The sequence below is a fragment of the Ambystoma mexicanum genome, chromosome 12 (genome assembly GCF_040938575.1).
Source record: "Ambystoma mexicanum isolate Mex_15411 chromosome 12, UKY_AmexF1_1, whole genome shotgun sequence".
Classification (NCBI taxonomy): Eukaryota; Metazoa; Chordata; class Amphibia; order Caudata; family Ambystomatidae; genus Ambystoma; species Ambystoma mexicanum.
In genome coordinates this window covers 651,014,915-651,041,431 of record NC_090936.1, presented here as the reverse complement: position 1 = coordinate 651,041,431, position 26,517 = coordinate 651,014,915, and the positions used below count along the sequence as shown (strand labels likewise).

The following is a 26,517-nucleotide window of genomic DNA, read 5'->3' as shown; positions in this document are numbered from 1 at the left end:
CAATTCATAGAAAACAGGCTATCCTAACATTTAAAACAGTCTATAAACATTAAAAACATAGTGATACATATCAGTCTAAATTTCCATTTGATAGTTCATCTAAAATATCTCTACACTTCAAATAAAATGTTACCATAAAAAATATAAAATGTATGTCATCGCCTTCAATGAATTCTGGCGACATAAAAGACATATCTACACAATCTATTACATCATTATATGATTTAACATAGTTGTCTCTGATCAGGTTTAAACTTATACAATGGACTAATATGTGTTCCAATGTTTCCAACACATTTATCTCCACAGAGGCAACACATCCGGTCAGATCTTGTTAGTCCAATTGTTGCACCCTTGACCTCTAAAACTTCGCTAACATTATATTTTAGTAATATATATTGTCTAATGACACTGCTTTAGGATAAGCAGAAATATATTTAGGCTTGAGTACACGCGCTATCCTATAGTGAATAAAAGATCTGCTATTAGTATTGGTAGATAATTGCACAAGATTATTCTCATAGCTATAAACACTCAATTTCGGTTTTAATCATTGTTTGCATGCTCTCGCTTGAATGGCATCTTCTCTACGCGCAAACCCTTCGAACCATTCAGTATGTAACATCAGTATTTCACCCAAAGTGCCCATGCTCTTGCTTCTGTCAAGACTCATGAAAGCCTGGAGATAGCTAACCATTATAGTTCCATTATCTAGGCACAGCAGTTTTTCGCAGCGCATGGCCACTTCGAAAATATAATCTACATAATGAACAGCCGCCATTTCTCCCAATAAAGGAACTAACGGTATGAACTATTTTCATGCATTTATCTTTGGTTTCATTCCAATGTGTGTTCCATTTAAGATTCTCATCCACAATGACCCCCAGGTATTCATAACACTTGACACGTTCAAACGGAACGCCATCAAGCTGCCATACAATTCTACTAGTTGACCTATTTTTACCTCTAAACGTGATGATCTTGCTCTTAGTAATGTTTACATGAACACCATTGATTTTGCATAAAATCCCAGAGCATCTATCATGTTTTGCAAGCCCTTATGTGTATGGTCTAACAGGAGCAAGTCATCTGCGTAGCCGAGCCAACTGATTTTTTGTGTGCCCACTTTAACAGAATTGTTCAAACCATTAAAGACATCTTCAAATCATCAAGGTATAGATTAAAAAGGGTTGTCGCAACTACACATCCTTGTTTTACACCCCTACTCGTGCACATTGGTTCTGACAGCCTGCCCCGACCATCAAGGCAAACCCTTATACTGGTATCTGTATGCAGTAGCATAATCATTTTTAACAGGCCGCACAGAACATTGCATGAGACTATTTTTTTCCACAGTTTATTCCGCATCACTGTATCAAATGCAGCACTGAAGTCGATATATGCACAATAGACAGTGGAGTGTTGTCTGCAGAAACCAAGATTAATAGGTTGTGTGTTGTATTCGGGTTCATCCTGAAACCAATCTGATTTGATGGGAGGATACCATTTTCCTTAATCCACTGATGGAAATATCTTTGCTGGTATGTCCAACATGGCGAGCATTCGATAGTTGGATGGCTCGTTCCAGGGACCCTTCCTGTATACGTGGAGGATGTGACTCTCACTCCAAGTGGCAGGAAGGTTGCCACATTCTCCAATGTGAACACAACGTATATGTAATGCTTGTGCCCACATCACTGGAGACAATTGCATGTTCCATCAGGCCCAGCTGCACAGGAATGATGTAGCCTCTCGATAATCTTGGTAGTATCTAATATCGATGATTTACATTCCCACCTTGCAGGTGGTAAAAGGGACTCGTCATCGTCTGGGGTTTTGGAGCCCAAGGTTGTTTCAATATGAGTAGACCATGGAGTCTCAGAAACATTATTAATAGCCAGAACTCTTTTGGCTGCCCCCCTTATCCCTGTCCAAATGTCTGTAGTGTTTCCAGTGGTAGCGAGATAGGCAATCTGTTGCCAAATCTCCCTCTCACATCTATACCGATGTTCTCTCAGCCACCTGCGATCAGTGGTTGAAGTGTACGAAAAGAAGTAGTGGAACTATGTTCCCTACTGGCCTGTCCCGCTCCCCACAAACCCCACCACCACGCCCCCTCCCATACACAATACAAACCCTCCAAACACATGTGCCTGCTGTTTAATGGAACGTTCAGTGCAGTGCACTGAAAGTGGAAGTTTCAACTTCTTCCTATACTTTAATTTAAAAAAAAGAAACATTCCGGAACGGTTTTTTTAAAAAAATAAAAAGTATAGGAGCAGTAAAACTTAATTTAAGAAAGTAGAGGAGCACCGCTCTCGACCACTCCCGTTCACTTCGACCACTGCTTGCAATATTTATTTTGAGCTTTTTTGATGTGGTCAGCAATTCCTATCGCAGTGTATAGACCCAGCACAGGATAAAGGACCTCTCAAATAATAGCTCGCAATTGTTTTTTCGCCGCTACAATCCTAATATCATAGTGCAATACCTTCTTGTAAACCCTATTACAATGCTCATGAGGGCTTTTATAATTTATTTTCTGTTGGATGGTTTCTTTCACACTTGTGGTTAGTGTTGAAAAGTCAGATAGTACACCAGATTCATCGCTACCGCAATTATCAGCATACTGCTGGATGAAAGTGGGGAGTAGCCCATCAGTTACATGTTTAGCTTTGTCTAGGTTGGTCCCATTGCAGTGTTTGCAATTGTGTCCATTATTAATAAAAATATCACCATTTTGATCGTATGTGTTCGACATATCACCATCAGATTGTGGCACAAGAGCATATGGCCCCTTTCCTCACGCATGAGAACAGCCATGTCCTCCATCAACACCAGACCCGCCATATTGGCAAAACAGTCAATAGTGGAGGCACTTTTTCCGCTCACGCACGTAAAAGCTTTGTTGGCATCCCCTGAATAGTATCCATTGAGCCTAGTGAAACTGCATGGATATAGCAGATTCGCCCATGCCTTACCCTGTCGATTTGTAGTGGGCAGCTTAGCTGGGGCAGACTCACCTGGCAATGATAAGCCTGTATTATTCTCATCTATTCTTGCATTAAAATTGTCCACTATCACTATTCACACCGGTAGGTTGGACATTCTCATCCAGTATATTTCTGACAGTTACCACATTTCATTTGGTAGCAAAGGTGTTAGGTGGGTCATAAATATTAATCAAAATTATAACCGTCTTAATGTGGACTACCAGACTGCCTGGAAAATTATGGATGACCCGTTAATTTCACGTAGGAGCCATGGTTGTCATACTGAAATGAATAGTCCACCCTTAGGGCACCCAATGGGGCCTTTGGTAGTCAATATCTGCATAGTGTTTCTTCCATCAAGATGGCATAACTCAGTCATCCAAGTTTCGTGTAATGCTATGATGGAAAAGAGGTTCATGTTGGTCAGTAGGCCATCTCCATTAGCAAGATGAGCAAACCCCCGGGTATTCCACAAGCACATAATATTTAGGACAACAAGATATTGATCAAAAGTGGGTTTGAAGGACTGCCGGAAGACATTGACATTAGCCCTCTCCAGTTCCAGACTCCACACTGCTAATATCTTTAGCATACATTTCACTGTTGCAGTTTTGATGTTTAGATCTTATTCCTATATCAACACTCTCACCAATGTTATCATTTACTCCTCCTTCACCATGATTTCTCAAAGGGCTGCTTTTCACTGCTACACTATTATTTTGGATATTATTCAATGGCCCCCTAGTGAGAGGTTTCTTAGTTCCTTCAGCTATATTTACAGGTATACTATTCCTGACTTTGGTAAAGGTCATTTGTACAACCCTACAGGTGTATCCTAATCTGTACAGCTCATTTTCATCCTTCAGAATATATTCCAAAGTAACTTCAGAGGTAAACCAAACATTAGATATAGGCATAGCTATGTTCTCTAATTGATCTATGATTTTGATATCATCAGATGTGAGGCTGCTACAGTATGTAAAATGCACAAAACAGCTCGATTTAATCGCAGTAAGTATTCTACTGATGACACAGGCTGCAGTTGCAGAGCACTGAATTCATCTCTAATGTCAGCATGTGTATTCATTACCTCAGTTCTGTTATTTACTAGTGTTTTATCAGCCCAAATCTCGGATAGTTTGGATTGTCTAAATTTCCACCGGTTTGTGTGGCAGTAACCATGACTTGTTTTTCACTCCCCTCATTATCATCTGCGGTCGTGATGGTGTTGGCAATTGTTCGAAAGGGCAAAACACAATCTCTTACAAGCAGGCATTCAGATGAGGGCGCTAGAGGGCCAACCAAGATGGCGGCTCCCCTTTAAGCTCTCGGCTACCTCCCATATGAATCCTGTTTAATTGCGGCAATCCTGAGGTGAAATCCCCAAATACGCAAGAATTACACTATTCCAGCGCGGCACTTCATCCCTGCCGAAAATCCAGAGCAAATCGGACTCGCCTTCTGCGAGATATCTGCAGCATGGTACAGGCCGCACAACCGCGAGCCGCGCGGGCCCCTGGAGCACCGGGCTGCCAAACACCATACCTCCGTGAATAAGTAGGAGGAGCCGCAGTCTCAACCGCGAGACCTGCCGTGTCCAGCAGCAGCGGGGAGGAGGCACCGGCGGGCAGCACTGCTGGAGTTGGCCCACTGCGTGCAGCCCTCCACGACCCGCAGAGCCTCGCGGCACCGAGCGGCTCCACGGCCCCCGCCAAGCCGCACACAACCTGTCATCCTGAGCGCGTGGAGCAGATGCGCGAGACGGCGGTGGCTCTTTCCCGACCCTGCGGAGCAGCTACAAGGTTCGCGCCCACACTCGGCAGAAAGACGATGTCGGAGCAGACACCGGCAGGTGAGAGGCGGGAGGCACGCAAAAGCACATAGAAGCATACAAAGCAAACGGGACAAGAAGCCAACACCACTAAGCAAGGCTGGCAAAAAGGGGGACACCCTGCGGAGTTCCCCGCTCCCAGAGGCACTCCCGCCGATACAGTTAAGCGACAGGCCATAAAGACACTTCAAACAACCCGGTCCAGGCCCCTCCTAGTGCAGCGCGCAGCGGCAAAATCTGCCTGCTTAACACCAGAAGCCAGCGGAACCCCCGCAGGGATATGAACTTGTTCTCAAAACAGACGGCTACTAAATACCACCAGTCCCCCATGTGAAATTGTCCTGGCATAACTGCGCCGTGGCCCATCAACTGTGCACGCTTTGCCAGCGCCCCTCAGGGCACACGCAGTAACTGGACACATCCACAAGAGCTGGCACAACCAATCCTTCCTGTCCCACGTACAAGGCTTAAAACGCAAAAACTGGGCATTCCGACCCTGCCTCCGACAGCACAGTACAAACAGCCGAACGGCACCCACATACCCGCCAAGGCCAAGATGGGGAAAATTGACAAGTCCCAGAGAAAACTCAACTTTGATGCGGGCCCAGCACCCAAAACGTCCAGATCGGATAACCGCCCAGAATCCCCAACTAATCCCTCTGAGGAAGATCACCCGCAACAACCAGACATTAGGGAGATCTTAATGGACCTAAAAGCAGGGATAGGCGGCTTAGACAGCAAGATAGACTTGCTCTCGTCCAAGGTGGACCTGCTGCAACGCTGCCTCAATAAACACAGCGACAGGTTAGACTCCGTCGAACAAAGGGTCTCTGATCTGGACGACGGCGCATCAGCACTCACCACACGAGTCTCCATGCTAGAGGGCCAAATGAAAACTGTTCTGGCTAAAAATGAGGATTTGGAAGGTTGCTCCAGACGAAATAATATAAGGATAGTCGGAGTCAGGGAGCAACAGCTACAAAACAAAATGGAGGATCACATTGAGAAACTATGCACTGAGCTATTTGGCCCCAGTGATCTGTTGCAATTATTTGTGGTGGAAAGAGCCCACAGGATCCCTGCATCCAGACCCCACCCCTGACCGATCATAGCTAACCTCTTAAGCTTTAAGGACGGGGACACGATCTTAAGAATGGCAAGAGAGAAGGTCAAACTCCACTACGACGGAGACGATATTCAGTTTTATCCGGACTTCTCTCCATCAGTCCAAGCCCAAAGGAGGTCGTTCACACATGTTAAACACAGGCTGCGCGATAACCAAATCACTTATTTGATGCTCTTCCCTGCAGAATTACACATTCAACATGAGGGAAATACACATTCCTTCAACTCCCCCGAGGAAGCCAAACTGTTCCTCGACAGGCAGGGATGTAAACCCGCAAACCAAAAGGCTGTATCTGCAAGAAGCAGGCATTCAGAATCTACCACATTTCCCTGTAATACACCACCACCAACACTGTTAACTTTAGCCACTAGTACTTTTGGGGTGTTAGCCAGTAAGTTATCTGCATTAGACCTATCCAAAATCACAATATTGCCAATCGCATCCTTTTCACTTACAATGCACACATTTGTACGTGCTTTAGGTCGTTTTGCATACATAAAGGCTTGTGATGTTACTTTACTTTTACGCCTATTCAGTTCTACTATGGAATATATCTCCCACCTTGTCAGTACAGTTTACTTGTATAGTTTGGTCCTCCACAGTAATGCTCCTCATGGGTACAACATTAATTACCGCATCAGTATTAGTACCTAGTTCTCTCAGCGATTTTCAGCAATAATTGACTCATATGCAGGAGGACAGACTGAATGTCTAATTTATTTTCTAACCTATCACACTTGTCAACCAGGGTAGAAAATAAGTTCTCAAAAACCCTAAACACAGCTGTAGAGATATGCTGGTATTACTAATATCACTATTGCTATATTTGGACTCGTGTAGTGTTCATATGTGAATATATGACATCAGACGTACTAGATCCATTTTTCCCACATTCTAATGGAACTTCATGTAGTAATTGCTGGTTGTCGCTACCAAGCATGTCAGCAAGTGCAGGTTCAAAGAAAACGTGTGTGTCCTTACCAATAGGACACGGTGTGGACGTAATGTTCATCGTTTCCCTCATGTATTGGACTTCAGATTCTCCTATGCCAATATTAGCTTCATTAGTAGACTGAAAGGCATGCACAGGACTATCGATGGCCATCTCATTGATCATAGCTGTGACAGTAAAATCAGCTTTCACAGATTCATGGTTGGCACGGCTCTCACACACGGATATCCCTCAAATTCTGTTTGTAGACCATATTGCATAAAGAATTTGTCTCTGACTCAACTAAAATAACATTGTCAGTAAACTTAGCAGGCACAATGATTACATTGTCAATCAGCTTAGTACCTAGGCAGCACAGTGCTAAGTTTAAATCTGCGAGTATCTCTTTCACTGAATTTTCTTCATCAATTCTACTTAGTTCACTCACGTTTGGGGAAAATTGCATCATTTTTCTAGATTTTGATACAGGCACGGATTTGGTGATGATTTTAAGTGGACAAATCCTGCGACACCAGCGTGATAGCTTCTGTTCTTGGGGGAGGGGGTGGGGGGGACAAACTAGTGCCGGGTCAAACCTCGCCCCCTCAGAATTATCCAAAGACAAGGGAAAAGGCGGGTACATGGATACAGCACCTTTGTGGATACCGTTAGTGACACTTTTTTCAATACCAGTTCTCTTTTCAATTAGTATGTCTACATCCAAGTTAGTAGTGGACATACCGAAGGTGGTATCAACGCTGTATTAGGTGGCCAGTAAAGAGCGTAGCCTAAAACAAGTATTGACTCAAAACCAAATCACACAATACTAACACCGTTGGAAGGGCTGATTCTTACTACTCAATCGGCACCTGCACAATTTACATGGCTAGTTCTGCATTAGATGGCCTACAGCAGGGGCATTGCTAGGGGGTTGGGGGGGGCTAATGGGGCTATAGCCCCTGATCTTTTGGTTGTAGCCCCGGATAGAATCTCAGGAGCTACAGCCAAAATACTAGCTAGCCCCCAGTCCCAACAGTTCCGACATCAGCTTAGCCCTGGGACTTTTCCAGACCTAGCAACTCCCCTGGCCTACAGAAATGTACAATAACTCAAGAGAAACAGCTTTCTCTCATGCGAGCTTCGTTTTCAATGTGCCATATACACTTAACTAGACCTAAATCTTTTTGCCCCGGCTAACGGCCCAATGAGCTAACGAACAGCGAATAGCACTTTCACAAAGCATTTACTCAAGTGCGCACATGCCAATGCGCGGGCTATGCTTTTATAGTAACGTTTGCGGTCAGAGGGCCGAGCCAACTGTAAAGTTCAAGAATATAGCTCAAAATACCTGAAATCGCAAAAAATATTAATACAGTGTAAGTATATTTCTACTATTTAACTGATGCAACCTCAATTCTTTTTTTTAAATGTCCATAAAGTCTGTGCTCGGTTCGATTACCCTTCTTCTCTAGCAGGGCAGCCCAGCAGCATGGCAGCAAGGACAGCACTTCCAGAAAGCACTTACTTAAATGCGCTCACCAATGCATGCAGACTATGCTTTTATAGTAACTTCTGGGGTCAGAGGGCAGAGCCAACTGTAAAGTCCAAGAATATAGCTCAAAATACCCTTCTCCAGCAAGGCGGCCGAGCAGTACGGCAGCAAGGACAGCGAACAGCACTTTCACAAAGCACTTACTCAAATGCACGTGCAAATGCATGCAGGCTATGCTTTTATAGTAACTTCAGGGGTCAGAGAGCGGAGCCAACTGTAAAGTCCAAGAATATAGCTTAAAATACCTGGGCAAATCTGGTGACTGACCCCAGCATTCAAAGGCTTTCATAACAACACGGAAATCAGTCTTCAAATAGTTAACACGTGTCCCCCAAGTAAGATTAACAGAGTCCCGGTGTCACAGCATAACCCAGGAGTAATTCATATAATAAATCTTAGGGATTCAACCACAAATGCTGAGCAATGACAGAATCTACTGCGAGTAACGTTTTGTGTGCATTGGCTCGTGAGCAAAGGAGAGCTTGAATCAGTCAGTGTGCGTTCAAGTTAGCAATCGAGCGAATGACTTAGACAGCTGAAGCGAGGGCGCAATTGACTGAATGCACTTGGGAGTGAATGAGCAGACATAAGCGAGAGAGGAAATTGATTAGTAAGAGTTTAAATGAGTGAGCGGGCGGGCAAGCAAGTGCACACATGAGTGAATAACCAAATGAATGCGCAAAGACTTTACCGCCTAAGTCTACTCAGAAATGGCAGGCAATTTAGTGTGCCATTTATAAGCGGGGAGGGTGGAGGGTTAATTCGATTGAGGGGATGCTAGTGGTCTATCATAAATGCATAATATCCGGGATCTAATATGGCCTAGAGGTATTGCCTGCACGCTATGTAAGCTGGCTCGATAAAGTGGGGCGAAAGATACTGCACTCCTTATTAGGATTGTCTGTTGCCATTCCTGTGGTGGTGCTGAAACTGGAATTAGGGCTGCCCTCCCTCTTATTATTGCGGAAAATGGCAAGATGTAAATTGCTGATAAAAATGTTCTTGGCTACTGGTTCTGATTCATCACTTTTGGGCCTTACTGTAGAACATGCACGGATTAAGCCCAGTAGCGTTGCTTAGAAGGATCTGCTAAGCCCACTGTGAACACTCACCCCGAGGAAATAGGGCTGGTGTTGCCTCCTGCCTGTGAAACCTTCTCATTTTTGAATACATTGAAATCAAAGATACTAGGGTGGGATCGCTCACAATCTATTTCCAATTTGGATGAAAAGGAGAGATGCATGCAATATGCAAGATAGGGTTCCTTTTCAGAATTACTGTGTGGATATTTAATCAATCAAGCTACATAATCCACCTTTGATACGCTTTATCTTCGATCTGTGATTCAATATTCTCCCTGCGTTGGAGTGTAATGGAGCTCGGAAGGGTATCCCAAGTTTGGCTAGACTTTGTCGCCTTTGTAGGTATAACATCGAGACCGCCAGACATTCTGACGGAATGTCTGCCATTGGCCAAAGAATATAGCAGAGCGTACGAAAACCTTTCGAGTCCTGGTTCTGATCAACTCCACTATTTATGGGGCAGAGCCATTGGTAATCACTGCACTGATGCGGTGTACCATGTATGGGAAATGATCTTAAAACAGCATAGTTTATAGTTCTTTTTTGTATAGATATGATGTGTTTGAATTGTCTTTTCATATATGTTTGTGTTAATAATGTATTTATTTATAACTTGTATTTTGTTTTAACTATATTTATTGTGATTGTAGAGTGTAAAGGGCTTGCATGATAAGCGATCAACACTTAATACATTTTTTTTTTTTTAAATGGGCAATGAAGCCACTGCAGTGAGTGCATCAGTGAACGAGGAAACTGGGGAGCAGGGATTGGTGGGTGGGCATGATATGATATGATAGGATATAGCGCCTATACACAATGTGTTTCAAAGTGCTTCAAGGCTAGGGAGGGAACAAGGGAAAATGTAACTATCGTACTCGGCCTGACGACATTTAGAGTGGGAAGGAAATGGAAACAGACAGGCGACTAGCGTACTAGGCCTGACGACATTTCTGGTAGAGCCGGAGAAAACAAAAGGTGAGCGAGAGGGGTGCAGAAAGGGAGGGGAGGAACAAAACAAGTGACTATCGTACTAGGCCTGACGACATTTCAGATAGTGCTGGAGGCGTGGTAGGGGACAAGCAAGGGGAGGGGGTAGGAGACAGACGAGGTTGCTATCATACTAGGTCCAGGGACAATTCTGATAGAGTAAGTGCTTAGAAGAAAGTAAGGGGAGGAGAGGAGGAGATAGGAAAAGGGAGAGGAGGAGAATAAGCAGTCAAAAAGAGTGGAGACGCAAGAGGGGAGAGTGAATACAATTGCAGAAGTCAGTAGTAACACAATGTTGCAAGCTTGAATACAAGATGAAGATGGGAACAGCATGATTCAGGGCAATCATGAGAAAGAGTGACACACCGTGAATCAATGAAGTCCATAAAAGTCAAATTCAGGATCTCCTGGTCTGAACAGGTCGAAACAGAGATTCCCCTTCCCTTCGGACGCCCGGGCGAGAGACACCCTTGATCTAAGAGTTAAGAGCAGGAAGGAAGAGGCAGGGCTAAGAAGGTGGGCAGTGCTTAGGCCAGGTGACCAAGATCCACTTGCAACTGTTCCCCGTCTGCAAAGGAAAAGAAGCTGGAGGGCTCCTTAAGTAGGGAAAAAGAGCGGCAACCAGGAAGGCACCAACTGGGCAGGGATTGCTAAGTGGGGAAAAAGAGAGGCAACCAGGAAGGCACCAGGTGGACGGGGCTTAGGCCAGGTGACCAAGATCCACTTACACCTGCTCCCCATCTGCAAACGAAAAGAGGCTGGAGGGCTCCATAAGTAGGGAAAAAGAGCGGCATCAGGGAGGATCTTAATTGGTCTGAATCTGCATGTCAGGCATGAAAGAGTTGATGATCAAGTCGGTGGGTGAAGACATTAGTGTAGAGCCTCAACTCTGTTTTTTCTTTACGTTTTACTTTCTATACACATTACCATACATTAAAACACATTGTGCATTTATACTGTAAAATAAAAGCAATGTTTTTAAAACTTACTGATGCGGTTGATATCTTTAAACCGGGATCAGCCGCCTGGACCACAAAGATGTACTTTGGCGTGGTCTCGTAGTCTGTAAACGTAATGAGTTGTATGTTCCCAGTACTTGGGTCAATCCAAAATATGTCACTGGATCCCAGGGTGCTGCCTCCTTGCACGATTGAATAAGTGATTCCAATGAATGGATAATCTTTGTCTGTCGCATAGACTTGTCCAATTTTTGAAGAAGCTAACAGAGAAGACATCCCAGGTCAATAAAGAGTTCAGAAAATGCATTTCAGGGAAAGCAGCACAACTAGATTTTGAGAGGAGAGAATGCGGGTGTTAGGACACAAAACATCGAGAACCTGAAGATGGGTGGCTTTCAACAAAGTGGATAAGTATCTTCGAGTGGTTCTGAGGGACATTATGGACAGCTCAATCTTAGCCGATGTTCTCCCATGTTGCTTGGGTCCCAGAGGTGTTGTACATCACTTTGTTGAAAGTGAACAATCTATAATTTTATGGTGGGCCTAGTCCACTTGCTACCAACTCCTTCCATGTACTAGCTGCGCGGGAACTGGCTATGGGAGGTATAAGGAATGCATATATATATATATTACACAGGAAGAAAATGCCTGGTGTCCTACTAACCTTATTCATACCTCTCCCGCCACCATCCCACATCCCAAAAAAGCCAAATGTACCATGCATTTTGTCACTCCGCTACTCCTGCTACCTACTGTCTCTACTCCTGATTACTACAATTACCTCCACCACTACTACCACTATGACACTATGACTCCGGTACTCCTACTCTACCTCTACTACTCACATTCTCCCCTCTCACACACAAACACTACTGAGACACCACCTCCTTATAATAGCCTCCAAGCTGTCGCTCTCTCCTCGTCTGGTGTATTGGACGTCCGCCACCACTGCATGTCTTCACTCAACTAACTCACACTAATACACTCACACACCTTTACTTAAATACTCCTCTCCTCCCAGGATTGGCCAACTTGCCTTACCAATCACTTACCTTCTGTGAGGGTGGGTCTAAGGGGAAGGCTTGGTGAGGGCTTGTAAGCCACACACCCTTTCTCCAAGCAGTCGTGAAACTTTCTAGCATGGACCCTGGCAGCAAAGTGGGTTTCCTGGCCTTCATGCAGGCCTTTACTTAGAATTAATAGAAATTCCATGGTAGGCTAGTGGATTTTGTCAGGCCTTTCCAGAGGCCTGATGTCCTTAAAAAAATCCCTTGGTGGTTTAGTGGGTGTTGTGAGACCTTTGTTTAATATTTTTAAATCGCTGGTGGGTTAGTGGGCTTCCTCATTGCGCAGGCTCCAGTTTAGGCTGCCAACTGGAGCTGCGCCTTCTCTCCGTGGCAACCATGTAATCGGATCCATTGGTTGACAGTCTGCCGGGCCGAGTTTGCTCCATCCCACAGTGCTGCTTCACTCTCCCTGGCTCTGAATGTCGGAGACCCCACCGCCTCTACTATAGCAGGTAAGGAGGGGTTAGGAGAGGGTCTGCCCTGACTCCAGCACGAGGAGGGGGTTTTGGGGTGCAGACTCCCTCACTCCCCTTACTAAGCCTTCCTGAAGGTCCTGTCAGGGGAGGGACAGGGCCACCAGGAACTTCTAATAGTCTTCTTGTTAGAGGCAAGTATGCCATACACGTGAACAAGCCACCTAACTTCTCTCAATTAGCACAACTGCAAGTCACACAGACAGACTCGATTTGTGTCTTACCAAATATTGATAGGTGTTTTTCAAACAGCGAGAATGAAAGAGGAACAGAACCCCTTCCACAACCACTTCCTTTTGTGTGCTCCTCTTGAGTTTCTCTCTTCCCGGATACAGTCACCCAGGATTTACATGCTTAAACATACAGACTGTTGTAAACACTACCAGTAAAGGGCCTTGGGTTGCTTTCTTCCCCTAGTACAGGCGTGTTCCTCTTTTTGTCTCACACTCTCAACAATAAAAAGCAATACCCAGTAACAAAATAGCCCAAACATTCTATAAGAAGCCGTGGGTCCAAAAAAAGAAGTGCCTTGTGCTCCAAACTAAAATGAGTGGTCTTGCTTACTTTTTCACCTCCTAGTTCCTCAGTGAGATGTTCTCTTCCGCCTACCAGGAATCACAGATTGTCCACCCTCTATCACATTCATGGGCAACAGAGAAGGAATTTCTCACCAGTGCTTGGCTCTGTCTTGAATAGGGTACCACGTCACAGCCGAGGTCAGCGTTATGGTGCGTCCTCCTTCTGCTCACTCTCTGTAGGCCCAATTCCCCCGCTTGCTGTTGCCTAGGCACTCCCTTACCAGTCACTACTGGGAAGACTGGTAAGCAGGCAGACAGCCTAGCAAAGTGGTCCTCACCCTTCTCAGGTGGCTGCACCTCGGTTGGCAAATGGGCTCCTAGAGAGGGTGCGATGTAGAAACAGGTAAAAAAAAAAAAGAGGTGATCTTTGAATTGCACTAGCTTATTTCTCTAGTGTCTAGAAAAAGATATGCTATGCAATATGGGGCCATAATGTAGGATTGGCAGTGCATAGGAACTTGAAAGTGGGTGATAACACAGGCCAGTGCATAGTGGGACAAAACATGTCTAAACAGTTGGCACAAAGGTTTCTGTTTGTGAGAGTCATTAAAGAGGAGCCTGTCCTGGGCATTTTCAGTGGGCACCCGCTTAAGCACTGGATATTGGCTCATCCCCAGCAGTAGCAGCAGAACCATCGCCTGCAAGAAGTGTGGAGGGACACTAACAGTTGTGACGCCGAGTCCCCTTGGACACTGTCCGAAGGGTACTCAGAAAAAGCGCTTCCTAAAAACAGGGCCTGATGTTTTAGACTTTAGGGCCAGTGCAGGGGGGATAACAGATTGTTCAACCCATCTTAGCACTCTTGATGATGGTGCATGGTGATACCCTCAGCAAGAAAAAAAAAGGAGAGAATATCTTATTCACCAGGTGAGAACTCCCAACAGAAAAGCCAGTGAGTAATTGTGTTCTACGTACCAAACAACCAATACCCTGCAAACCCTTTTTACCTGCCGTCAGTGTCATTAGTCGTGGGACATATTTTCTTCCAAACACAATACTTGTGTCAAACTGTGCCATACTTTCTCAGGTGAGCATTATAGGTTTCTCTCAAATAAAAAAGGTTTTCTGGCTACTCTGTGGTAACTATCCATTTAAACCTCTGAATTGCAAATCATGGGGTTCATTTCAGAGTTTCCTCTCATTCCTGCCACACTACAGATACTTAAAAACGAATCTGTAATTTGTCCAATGTTGCCAGAATACACAGTTCCAAAAGGTTTAGAAGCCAGAGTGGGTAGACTTTGAGATTTCAATGTTCTTTGATCGTTATCATGCACTCAAATATGCATTTAAAACACACAATACTGCCCTGATTAGTTTACCCAATTATGCAAAGAATTAGTGTTTCTCTCTTAGGCACACGGGATACTCTGCTAAAAACGTGCATCTTTTACTCCACTATCATTCGTGTTCACTTTTCTCCAGCTTGCCCCAAGTGCCCAAAATCGGGGTTTTTCCAAGGGGCTATACCAAGCCATTGTTGGATTGTTATCCTGATCCTTTTCCAATTACAGATTACATGCACCCCTTCCCTCTCTTCTGTGAGGTTTACCTGGTACAAACCTCCCTTTACACCTCCTACTTCCTGCCTCCTGGAAATTCCTCCCCCCACTCTGATGAAAATCCTTACTATCTAGTTTCTTCTACCCTTGGCATAAAAGGCAGAGCCTGTGGCCGAAGGCCGTAGGAGTTAGGAGTAAGAGATCATTTCGAGCTAGCTGGAGTGGGGAATAGAAGGAGCTGGAAAAGGAGCAAGAGAGAGGAGACTGCAGGAAATCCCCTGTAGTGTGGGGAATGCAGGAAACAGGAGGTTGGAAAGGAGGCTCTAAAAAGCTGGGTAAAGGAGGCAGGTGGTTACATGGGAAGTCCAGAAGGTTGGGAAAATAAACACTCAGTAGGGCCGGGAGTAGAAAGAAGGATGGTAGGTGGGGAGGGGGAAAACCCTGAGGGATATGGGATTTGGGGGGGGGGGGCAGGGGGATACTGAGGTGGGGCAGAAAGACCCAGAGGGATACTGAGGTGGGGGAGTAAGACCCAAAGGGATATGGTGGTGCGGGAGAAAGACCAAGAGGGATATGGGAAGAGGGAGACCCAGAGGGATATGGGGGCGAAAGACCCAGGGGAGTATGGTAGGGGGCCCAGGGAGTTGTGGTGGAAGTCCCAGATGAATTTGGGGGCAGGAGATCCAGAAATATGAGGGGGAGAAGTTCCAGAGGGATGGGGGAAGACAATGGTGATGGAGGGAGAAAACCCCAGATGTATATGGGGGTGGGTGAAAAAGTCCCAGAGGGATATGGTGATGGGGGAGAGAGGCCCAGAGGGATGTGGACAAAAGGAGGGTAAGGGGGGTGGGAGTCCGAGAGGCAGCCCTAAAGATAAGGGGTGTATCGGCCACTTTTACTCAATTAATAAAATAGGCAAATACTGACAAAACATTAAAACTGGGAGTAAAAATACTCCCAACAAAAAATGGGAAACATATCTTGTGCCCCCTGCTTTCACTCACACAGCTCCATTCATATGTTGGTGGTTCTATCCCATTACCAACATGACAGCAAGTGGGTCCAAGCAACTCAATTGCAGGAATTATTGGGAGATGGTGCTCTGCTACACAGCACACCCTCTTTCCCTGCAGCCTTAGTGGCAATCCTTCCCCTTTTCAAATTACATATTTCCCCTCAACATACGAGTTCCCTTTAAACAACTCAGAGGGAAAGTAAGTACAGAATGACTACAAGAGGGCCTACACTTAAATACTAAAGGGTCATTAACCTTTGTGACTCTATATGCAGATGTGCACAAAACCACTGATGCATTACCATCAAGACAAGTGTTGATCTGAATCTTTTGGGATACCAAGCCCAAGCAAAATAGGAGTAGTTTACACCATCACATTACTGGAGTGAGTGAGACATGCCTTTATCTTTCAGCGCTACAAGCATCACATTTCTTTACCGCAACTTGATGAATAGAAGGACTGCCGCTCCTCCCCACTGAAAGTGGATTTAACTCCAACCCTACCACCACATTGATGACATTTACAAGCATCAATGGCATAACAGTTTCATGACTTCACCTTAGTCTTGTCACCCTGATGCCATAATATCCTTTGCGTTCTACAATTGGTTTTGTGGGCTGCCAGTGCACCATTGACGTGTAGCATTCTAGTAGTAATGTTACCATCTTCCTTCCTCATAGGTACACTTCTCAGCATTCTAGCCTACCTGATCTGTGCCGTTCAGCGACACAATTCTTCAGAAGCTGACGCAATGACTTCTGAACCTTGAGGGGTTAATAAGTGGTTGCCTGCTGGGTAGAGATGGCTCCAAGTAGCCCCAGTTGAGAAAATAAGGCACCAAGACCCAGGGCCTGAGTCACTCACTCTAGCATCTTCTCTTCTCACAGTTCGATATCTTGTTGTCTCAATTTCCCTTTTTGTTGTAATTCAGAAGGGAGCAACCTTTTCAGCGACAGCTTGACTCACACCCAACTGTTAGCCTATCACCCTACTCTACTTCTTCTTAAACACTAGAAACATTCATATTTAACAAATTCACCCAATTCCTCTTAGCCAATGAACCATTACTGACAACAAAAATACTTTTTAGAAAAACCACTATGAGGCTGCTCTTGCACGACTCCAATTTCATCACATTTGACAACCATGATGACAGCGCCTTCATTAGTACACCCCAGCACAATTGCCACCTTAGAATCTATTCACAATTTTTTTTTAAAGTGATTTACAGTTGAAACTCATCAACCTTTCATCACTGACATTACTAAAAAAAAGTAAAATGTCAATCATTGTTAAATACAGAATAATGTAAACTATTCCACACGTTAATTGATAGCCACATCTATAGCACTAGTAAAATACATACAGCCAACAATAAAATCCAATGTTCGCCTATAAAATGGATATTCGTGTAATTAATAGCCAACGACACAAGAAATGTTCAGTATCTTTTTTTTAAAACTTCTCTTTGTTCAATTTTTTCCAAAAAAGAAAAAAAATACCATCCATAGTCATATGTTTCATGACCATTAATAGAAGAAATCTCTCCGACAAAGGTCCACTTCCCTGCACTAATACCCAAACAAGGGACACTCCCTTTTGCACTGCCCCTGAACCACTCTTGAAATATTCAATATCTTAAGTGCAAACTTCACCTGGAGACAATGACCACTAAGGATCCCAGAGATGGCACGCTGACCTTGTTTTCGTCCTAGCCAAATCTTTGTGCCTACTGTTCAGTCATGTATGGTCCTGCTATCCACACTCAAGATGGTCTACTCCGCCACTTACAAGCTCTGGGCCTATAGTGCACAGCATTTGTGTTGTAGAAATTTGAGAAACAAGTACAATTCAAATATCGCCATTGTACATGTTCAAAGAGTTTTCACTCTTGTTGTTCTATCCCTTTTCTTTCCCCACTTCGCCTTCTAGTTTACTCTCTCTTCTTGATGTCAAATCTCAGACTATACGCATTTATTGAGTGTACTTGTGCAGTAAGTAAACCGTTTGTTGGACTGTGTTAAAACGTTTTTTTTTTTAATTTAAATAAAACCTTTAGCGGGCTGCAGCCTTCACGCAACCAAAATGTGTGAAAGAAGCATTAAAGATAAAGTTCACCTTCAAGCAAGGGTGTTGCTAGGTCTGGAAAAGATCTGGGCCTGCACTAATGTCAGGACTCGGCGCTAGCTAGCCTTTTGGTTGTATCCCCTGATCTTCTATCCGGGGCTACAACCAAAAGACCCCAGGGTATAGCACCCCCCCCCCCCCATCAGCCTCCCTAGCAACACCTCTGCCTGCAAGTGTGATGCACTAAAGTTTATGCAGCATCATCACTGAAGATTATAATCAAAAAGGTGCAGGCGCTTTTTGTTTTTTGCATTATATATCCAGTAAATCAGTAAATGCGGTTATACTGCAAATGGTTGTTGTAAGAGTTGTTCTGCTGAAACAGTTTCATGTTTTAGCAAATGTACATTTATAGTTCTCTGCCAGCACATCCATCTGCCGAAGAGACCCCCTTTCCAATAGAAGGACACAAAGTTCTAATTTGTAAATGCAGGGCTATTTTTGGATGTAGAAACATTTACCCCTTTTTGCAATTTCGTCAAATATTTTTGGGCTTATTTTGCTGCTTTTTAAAAAACGAAAAAAATCAGCGTGGGGTGTCGCCCTGCACCCACCCCTTCCACTACCTACCCCCCATTTTTATATACCTTAACTCAAATTACCATCTACATGTTTGTGGTAATACAATGCAGCGTTACTCCTGCTGGGGGGTGTGGCGCTGCCCCGTGACGGGACGCGCATGCGGCGGCGTGACGTTGCACACCGCTGCGTGCTGTATAAATAAACGGGGCGTTCCCGGCCGCATCAGAGCGACCGGGAAGCCCGAACTGTAAGGACGTGTGCCGTGTGGTCCTTACAGGGTGGGGGCTTAAGTGCATCACGTGGGGGCGCTGCACACACCCCCAACAGTGGCGACGAGTGGAGGCTGATGCCCGGGCCCGGCGGTGAAAAGATGCACAATTTTTCTTCCCTGAAACGGAACGAACGGACGTTTCGTTTCATGCCGTGGCCGTGCATCACACACGCGGCTGGCGGCCATTTTGTCTATGAGGCCGTGGAACTTCACTGAGCTCCGGTTTGGGTGGTGAGTGGCATCCAGGCCTAATTTTTGAATACACTGCTAGCAGGCAGTTATACGTGCATGCCCATGCCCGAATTTTGTATTTTTTCCAACATTTGGGCCTCCTACATCGAGTGTAAGCTAGGAGAGGGGCTATAATGGCTGGGCCTGCTTAGCCCAATTCTCTTTCTTGGCTCAATTTTTGGGACTCCTACACCTACTGGGTGCTACTGCAGCGAGGAGGCAGGTGCTTCTTCATCCCCTTCATCATCAGGCTGCTGAGGCCTCATCTTCATCCTCTTCATCATCAGGGTGGACTGCTGCAGTGGCGGACGCTTCGGAGTTCCACCATCTTCCCCCCGGTTGAACCTTTATTTGCCTGGGTGGGGCATCAAGACTGTGCAGAGGTGGTGGGTGATTGAGTTGCGGCCCCCAAGATCCCAAGAGGGGGTGCCTTTACGCTCAAGCCCATGAGTGATTCGGAGGAACAGGACGGTGGTGAAGCAGCAGCTCAACAACAGGCCCCTCAGGCTCCGGTGCTCCACAACAACTCCCTGAAGCCCAAGTGGGTGGTCAAGCTCCAGTGCCGCCGTTGGCATAGTCGATTGCTCAGCAAGGACTTCCCATCATGGCCCAAGCACTCGCCCATGCGGCCCTGCAGCCCATCCCAGAGTTTGACGTGTCGGGCCCACCATCCAGCATTGGGCCCAGGTGGAAGAGGTGGGTTGACCGCCTTGATATGTACTTTAGGGCCACACAGGTGACGGATGATGACAGCAGGGTGGCAACGATGCTGTACTCGGCGGGGCCTTCGGTCCAGGAGATTTTTGAGTCGCTTCCAGCAGGGGATGGCTCCTACGGTGCGGAAAAGACTGCCCTCCAGGCTCACTTTCTGCCTCTTGCCAACTCGGACTATGAGAGATTTGTAATGCTGTCAGCCAAACAAAAGGAGGATGAAACGCTGGACACTTTCTAAGGACGCCTGCGCTGCCTCTCCCTGGCATGTGCGTGGGGAGACGCGGAGGACATGATACGCACCATGCTGATCCAGGCCTGCTCCTCGGGCAAACTCAGAAGGCAAGTCCTGAGGGAGCCGGGAATCACCCTACCCCACATCCTCGAGCTGGGCTGGTGCCACGAGGTGGCGGAGGCTCGGGCAGCCAGGATGGAGGCGGGGTCCCGCTCTGTCAAGTCTGAGGAGGTGTGTGCCATGTGGTGGGGTGGTAGAGGATCGAGAAGGCCTGACTGAGTGTCTGGCGGCCGGAAGAACATGTGGTAGGTGCGGACTGCCTGACCATTTCTCAAGGGTGTGCAAGGCAGCCCTGCCCGTGATGGTGCCAAGAGGCCCGGCTCGGACCGGGTTTCAGCGCCAAAACCGCCCACCAAACGTGGCCCAGGTGGACCAAGGCGGGGAAGATGCCCATGTGGAGGAGGCCGACGAGGAAGAGAACATTTTCTCCAGTGTGGGGATCCTGAAGGGCAAGAACAGGAGACAACCGAGGTGCGTGGTGGAAGTCAATCAATCGCCAGTCCCGGTCCTGGTAGACACTGGGGCATCGGTCGATGTGATGGCCCGGGGGCATTATGATGCTCTGGGCTCGCCCCCCAAGCTACGCACACCGAAAGCTCGCATATTTGCATTTGGGGGGCTGGAACCAATCCCACTGGACAGTGCATTCGTGGCAAAGGTGGACCATGAGGGCTCGCAGATCAAGGCCCGATTCTACGCAACGCCAGTAAGTAACAACACTCTCCTGAGCTGTGCCGCCGCTGAGGCTCTCGGAATTGTCAGCTTTGCATATTCAGTGTACCTTGACGACATTAATGATCTGCTCGATAAGTATGCCGCCCACTTTAGTGGAATTGTACGGATGACTGGTGACCCGGTGAAGTTGCAAATTGATGACTGTGCAGCCCATTGCCCTGAAACACTGCAGGGTGCCGTTCCACCTCCGGGAGCAGGTGGACAGGGAACTGGATAACCTTGTGAGCCTCGACATTATTGAGAAGGTGGAGGGCCCGACTCCCTGGGTATCCCCGATTGTGGTGGCAAAGAAGCCCAAGCTCCCTGACTCTGTCCGTATGTGTGTAGACATGAGGCTGCCCAACAAGGCCATTAAGAGGGAGCAGCATCTCACCCCCACCATCGATTACATTATTGCAGAGATACAAGGGGCTCGTTTCTTTTCCAAGCTGGACCTCCAGGCGGGCTATCATCAGGTAGTCCTCCACCCGGAATCGAGGTATATCACCACATTCACCACTCACCGGGGGTTATACCGCTACAAGAGACTGAGTTTCGAGGTGTCATCGGCAGCGGAGGTGTTTCAGAATATCATCCGAGGCGCCCTCGCAGATCTGGAGGGTGTGCTAAACACCAGCGATGATATCTTGGTGTTTGCAAGGACCGAGGTGGACCATCTGAGAAAGCTGGCGAAGACGTTTGAGAGACTGCAATTGCTAGGCCTCACCCTTCATAGGGACAAATGTGAGTTCCTGCGCCCATCCATCGAATTCTTCAGATTCGTATTCGAGGAGGGAGGGGTATCGCCGGACCCGAAGAAGGTCCAGGACATCAAGAAGGCACAGCCGCCTGAGTCTGTGTCCGATGTGCGGAGCTTCCTCGGCATGGTCACCTACTGTGGGCGGTTCATTCAAAATCTCGCCTCTAGGTCTGAACCCCTTAGGGCTCTAACGAAGAAGGAATCCGCCTGGCACTGGGGCCCACTTGAGCAAGCGGCTGTAACGCTCACCTGATTCCCGTAGAGGCGCCGGTCTTGACTGGGCGTATACCGTATCTTCAAAGGTGATGTGTAACACACGGCTGGCTCTTTGGGCTGGACCTCTGTGCACTGTATGGCTGACTCGAAGGGTAAGATGTCTGCAGATAGAAAATATGGGATTAAGGAACTGGGTTATTGAATGTCTCTCTCTTCTTCCCTTTCTCTTCTCCTGTAGAACCCCAAAGGTTAACGCTCTCACCTTAGGTAAGTGAACGCCGTGCTCTCCATCTGCCTCGGGGCAGGGTGCTGTAACCAGTTTCTTCACTGGATAAGGGGAGCAGGCCTCTTGACTTCAGAGGACTGCTGTCCGTCGTTTACTGCACGAACGGTAAGTTTCGGGTAATTCTAATGTCTTTAAAGTCTTTAGTAATGATGTTTCTTGTTTTGCAGGGTTCCGGCGATGGCGGATGACGGGCTGAAGTGAGTTGAAGATGGAGCCCGTGTGATGAATAGAAGCGCCTGGAAGCACGTAAGTAAGCGCTTGTTGCCTGCTTCACGATGCGCTCTAACTGTCTTTTTATTTTGCAGGTACAAGTTCGGAGCGGCTGCAGGGTGCCGGAATACCCACTGGGTTAGATGTGGAAAGGAGTAATGGCACGTGAGTATTAAAGTTCCCCAATGTCTTTAAACGCACCTTGTTTTGTCTTTCAGATGCGGGATGCAGCGCCGAAGGCCTCCGGAGCGTGCGAAGAGTTGGTAAGCTTTTGTCTTTCAGATGCCGGAATGCAGTGTGAAGACCTCCGGAGCGCACGAAGAGTAGGTAAGCCTTTGTCTTTCAGATGCCGGAATGCAGCGCGAGGCGTTGGTGACAGCCGATGGACCAGGTAAGTGAAGAGCTGTCACTGAAGACCGTAATGCTAACCTGTTCTTTCTTGTCTTTATAGGTGTTGCTGAAGACTGGATTCAGGATGGTAAGCCTTTTTCCTTAGGCCCAGGATCAGATGCAGAAGACACGATGAGCGTTCTGCTGCAGAGGATGCAGAATAACGCAAAGCAAGATTCATCCATCGGGTGTGGTTTAAATAGCCTCCTGTAGTGCTTAGGTGTCTCCTTCCACAGCCACGCCTAGGTAAGAAAAGAGTTCCTGCTTTCCAGAAGAGTTCCAGTGTTCTGAATCTAGGGAGTGGCTCCTGCCCCACCCAACAGGAAAAGTAGTTCCAAACAGAAGAGGATCAGAGGCTCAACTGGCAGGCAAGTAAGCAGCATGGTCTGCTGCAGGTAAGTCCACCCAAGCATTATGAGCCCGGCGCTTTCAGCGCTGGGACTGGGCATATTTATGAGCCTGGTGCCACTGGCGCCAGGACTGGGTCCAAAAGGTCCCAATTGGGACTGGTTGGCACTCGGAACCTGGGTTATGGATCTGCTTCCAAGGGAGTTGGGAAAACCCTGACCTTTTGGAAGCAGAGATCATGACAGCGGCGTTCGAAGACATCAAGGGCGCCCTGGCAGCTGAGGCCACGATGGCGTTTTTCCGACCCGGCATTACCATCCAAGATCATTATGCATGCCAGCCCATTTGGTCTGGGTGCCGTGCTAACCCAGGTAGACCGTGATGGGGGTGTCCGGCCAGTGGCGTACGCCAGCAAAGCGCTGTCCGAGACTGAACAGAGATATTCACAGATTGAGCGTGAGGCTCTGGCGGTCCTTTGGGGCTGCAGGCACTTCCGGCTCTATGTCCTGGGATGCCCGGTGACGGTTGTGACTGACCATAAGCCCCTGCTTCCCATTCTGGCAGGGTCATCCTCAAAGCCACCGGCCAGGATTGAGCGGTGGATGCTCGCTCTTCTTGAGTATGGAGTCACTTTGGTGTATCGTCCGGGGGCCAACAACGCAGCAGACTATCTCTCCCGGCATCCGGGAGCACGTGGGGGAGTAGAATATGACACCTGTGCTGAGGAGGCTGATGATCATATCCGAATGGTGGTGGAGGCGGCCACGCCGAACGCAATGCCCTTGTCGGAGCTGGAGGCGGCAGCTGCCGAGGACAAGTGTTTCCAAATCCTAAAGAACTCCATGCAGCAGGTCTCCTGGAAGTCAGTGCTGGAGTCCTTGGCAGGACGGACTCAGGAGGCCAAGACGGGGGTAGAGCAGCTATGGAAGATCAAGGAAGAGCTGTCCTTCTTGGCGTCGGGCCTGCTGCTTCGAGGCGACCGGATAGTGGTCCCCCAGTCCAAGGTAAAGGATGTGATCGCCCTGGCCCACCGTGGACACCTTGGTGCCGCAAAGACCAAGGCAAGGCTACGGCTGAAGGTTTGGTTCCCCGAACTGGAGCGGAAGGTCGACGACTTCGTGGCGGCATGTGTCTGGTGCCAGGCGGCATCTCCGCTGCAGCGAGAGCCGGCCATCAAAGCGATGCCCCAGGGCATGCGGCCCTGGGAGGTGGTCCATGCAGACTTTGGATTAACGACCGTAGGCACCCACTTCCTGGTGATCGTCGATGAGTATTCACGGTATCCGGAGGTGGAGTTTGTGGAGTCTGTGGCTTTCGAGCATGTGGCGGTGGCCATGGAGAAGGTGTTCGCGGCCCATGGATTCCCCCACACACTGTGTTCAGACAACAGCTCGCCCTTCCAGAGTGAACAGTTCTCTGAGCTGATGGACAGCTGCGGGGTTCAGCACCGGAAGGTGTCCCCGTTGTGGCCTAGGGCAAATGGAGATGCTGAGAGACTAATGCGGACACTCAATAAGACCTTCAGGATCGCACAAGGGCAGGGACAGTCCCTCCAAAGAGCTCTGTATCAATTCCTGCGGGTGTACCGCACCACCCCACATGCATCCACGGGAGTGGCTCCGGCCGAGGCCCTGTTCAAGCGCTGCCCGCGGGGTTTACTGCCCGAAGTGGGGGAGAAAGAGCCTGGGGTGATTGACCACCAACAGGTCGAGGTGGACCGGTGGTTGAGGATCGATCAGGAGAACTTGCGAAGGGGTCTCTGCCCACATCGGCTGGAGCCTGGAGACGAGGTCCTCATCCGCAACAGACACCCCCATGGGAAGCTCTCACTCCCCTATGAGCCGGAGTCATTGGACGTTGTGGCCGTAAAGGGGTCCATGGTGACTGCCTCCGACGGAAGGTCTGCCGTCACCCGGAATGTCTGCTTCTTCAAGAAGCTGGGGGATCCCAGAACTGAACCCCCCTTGGAGCCAGACTTAATGGACATGCCGGATGATGGAGGAGGCTCCCCTAGCATACTCGAGTCCCCTGTCCGGGGGATGTCTGTGGAAGGACTTCCCGTGCCGGAGGTAAGCGGGAGGTACCCCCAGAGGGCTGGGCGAGGGAAATCCGCTTACCTCAGCGATTACATGCTGGGACATTTGGCTGATCAACCTGAGTCTGGGGACTGTTGAGTAAGGGGACCTGGGTGGTTGACAATAAAGGGGTTTCTGGGCAAGTGGTGTGTAAAATGTTGCTGTTAAGCATTTTGTGTGGTTTGCAGTGTATAGTAGTAAAGCATTTGTTTGTCCTCCTGAAAAAGGAGGAGTGTGGCGCTGCCCCGTGACGGGACGGGCACGCGGCGGCCTGACGTTGCACGCCGCCGCGTGCTGTATAAATAAACGGGGCGTTCCTGGCCACGTCAGAGCGACCGGGAAGCCCCAACTGTAAGGACGTGTGCCGTGTGGTCCTTACAGGGTGGGGGCTTACGGGCATCGCGTGGGGGCGCTGCACACACCCCCAACGGGGGGTTGGTGTGGCATCCAGTATGTGTTGGATCCCCCATGTCCTCCAGAGTCTGGAATGGGCAGGTGCACGATTCCTTCCCCTATCTGGGTACTAACACAATGATCTGCAGGAAGGGTAGATAGCCTGATCACTACCAAACTACTTTAAAACACTACTCTGCCTTTCTCAAATCGCAGGTCCTGGGGATAAAGTGTCTTGCTTGCTCTGCCAAACCTGGGGTTTATAGCACCTCCTACTCACAACAACAACCTTTAAGGCATATAGCACCCCTGGTTTACTTGGCAACCACTCTCATTTCCTGTCTGGTCCCTGCCAGCTTGTCAGCAGCCCTCCTACCTTACCCAGGAGGCTCTACCAGGAATACTGGATCACTGTGGTACCCTGGGGCCGATGCCATTCTCGTCATTGGCTCTGCCCCAGAGGACTCATGGTCTGAATCCTTCAGTTCTCATCCACCTTCTCCTGCTATTACCCCTCCTTCTCCTCCACATCATCTTATTCCTTTTCTTACTTCCGCACCACCACCTGCTGCTCCTCTGTCTCCTGCTTCTCCGCCTACCCCAGCTCTTCCTGAGCACTCTCCAACCTGTAACATCTCTCCTTCCTCTTTGCCCCCAAGCTAGTGGAGTATGGCTGCCTTTTATGGTGTGGGTATTAGGACAAATGGGGCAATAACTGTTCAGAGTGGCTGTCTGGCTCGTTTCTAGGCTTCCTTACTCCCAACAGGTTCTGGACCTGTGTACTCACCTCCTCCCTTTATGGGTGAATTCTCTCCATGATGGTAGTTCTAATCAGTTGGCAGCAAGCTCTACTGGCATTCTGTCTGGCCGA

General features: G+C 47.8%; 1 protein-coding gene across 1 annotated transcript in view; it reads right to left on the bottom strand.

Annotated features, from left to right (window-relative positions):
* Positions 1–26,517, bottom strand: part of CDHR3 (cadherin related family member 3) — a 642,490-nt gene that overhangs the window by 288,773 nt on the left and 327,200 nt on the right. The window contains exon 12 of the mRNA XM_069630086.1: positions 11,492–11,721. Coding sequence (XP_069486187.1) covers positions 11,492–11,721 — 230 coding nt within the window. The remainder of the gene's footprint in view (positions 1–11,491; positions 11,722–26,517) is intronic.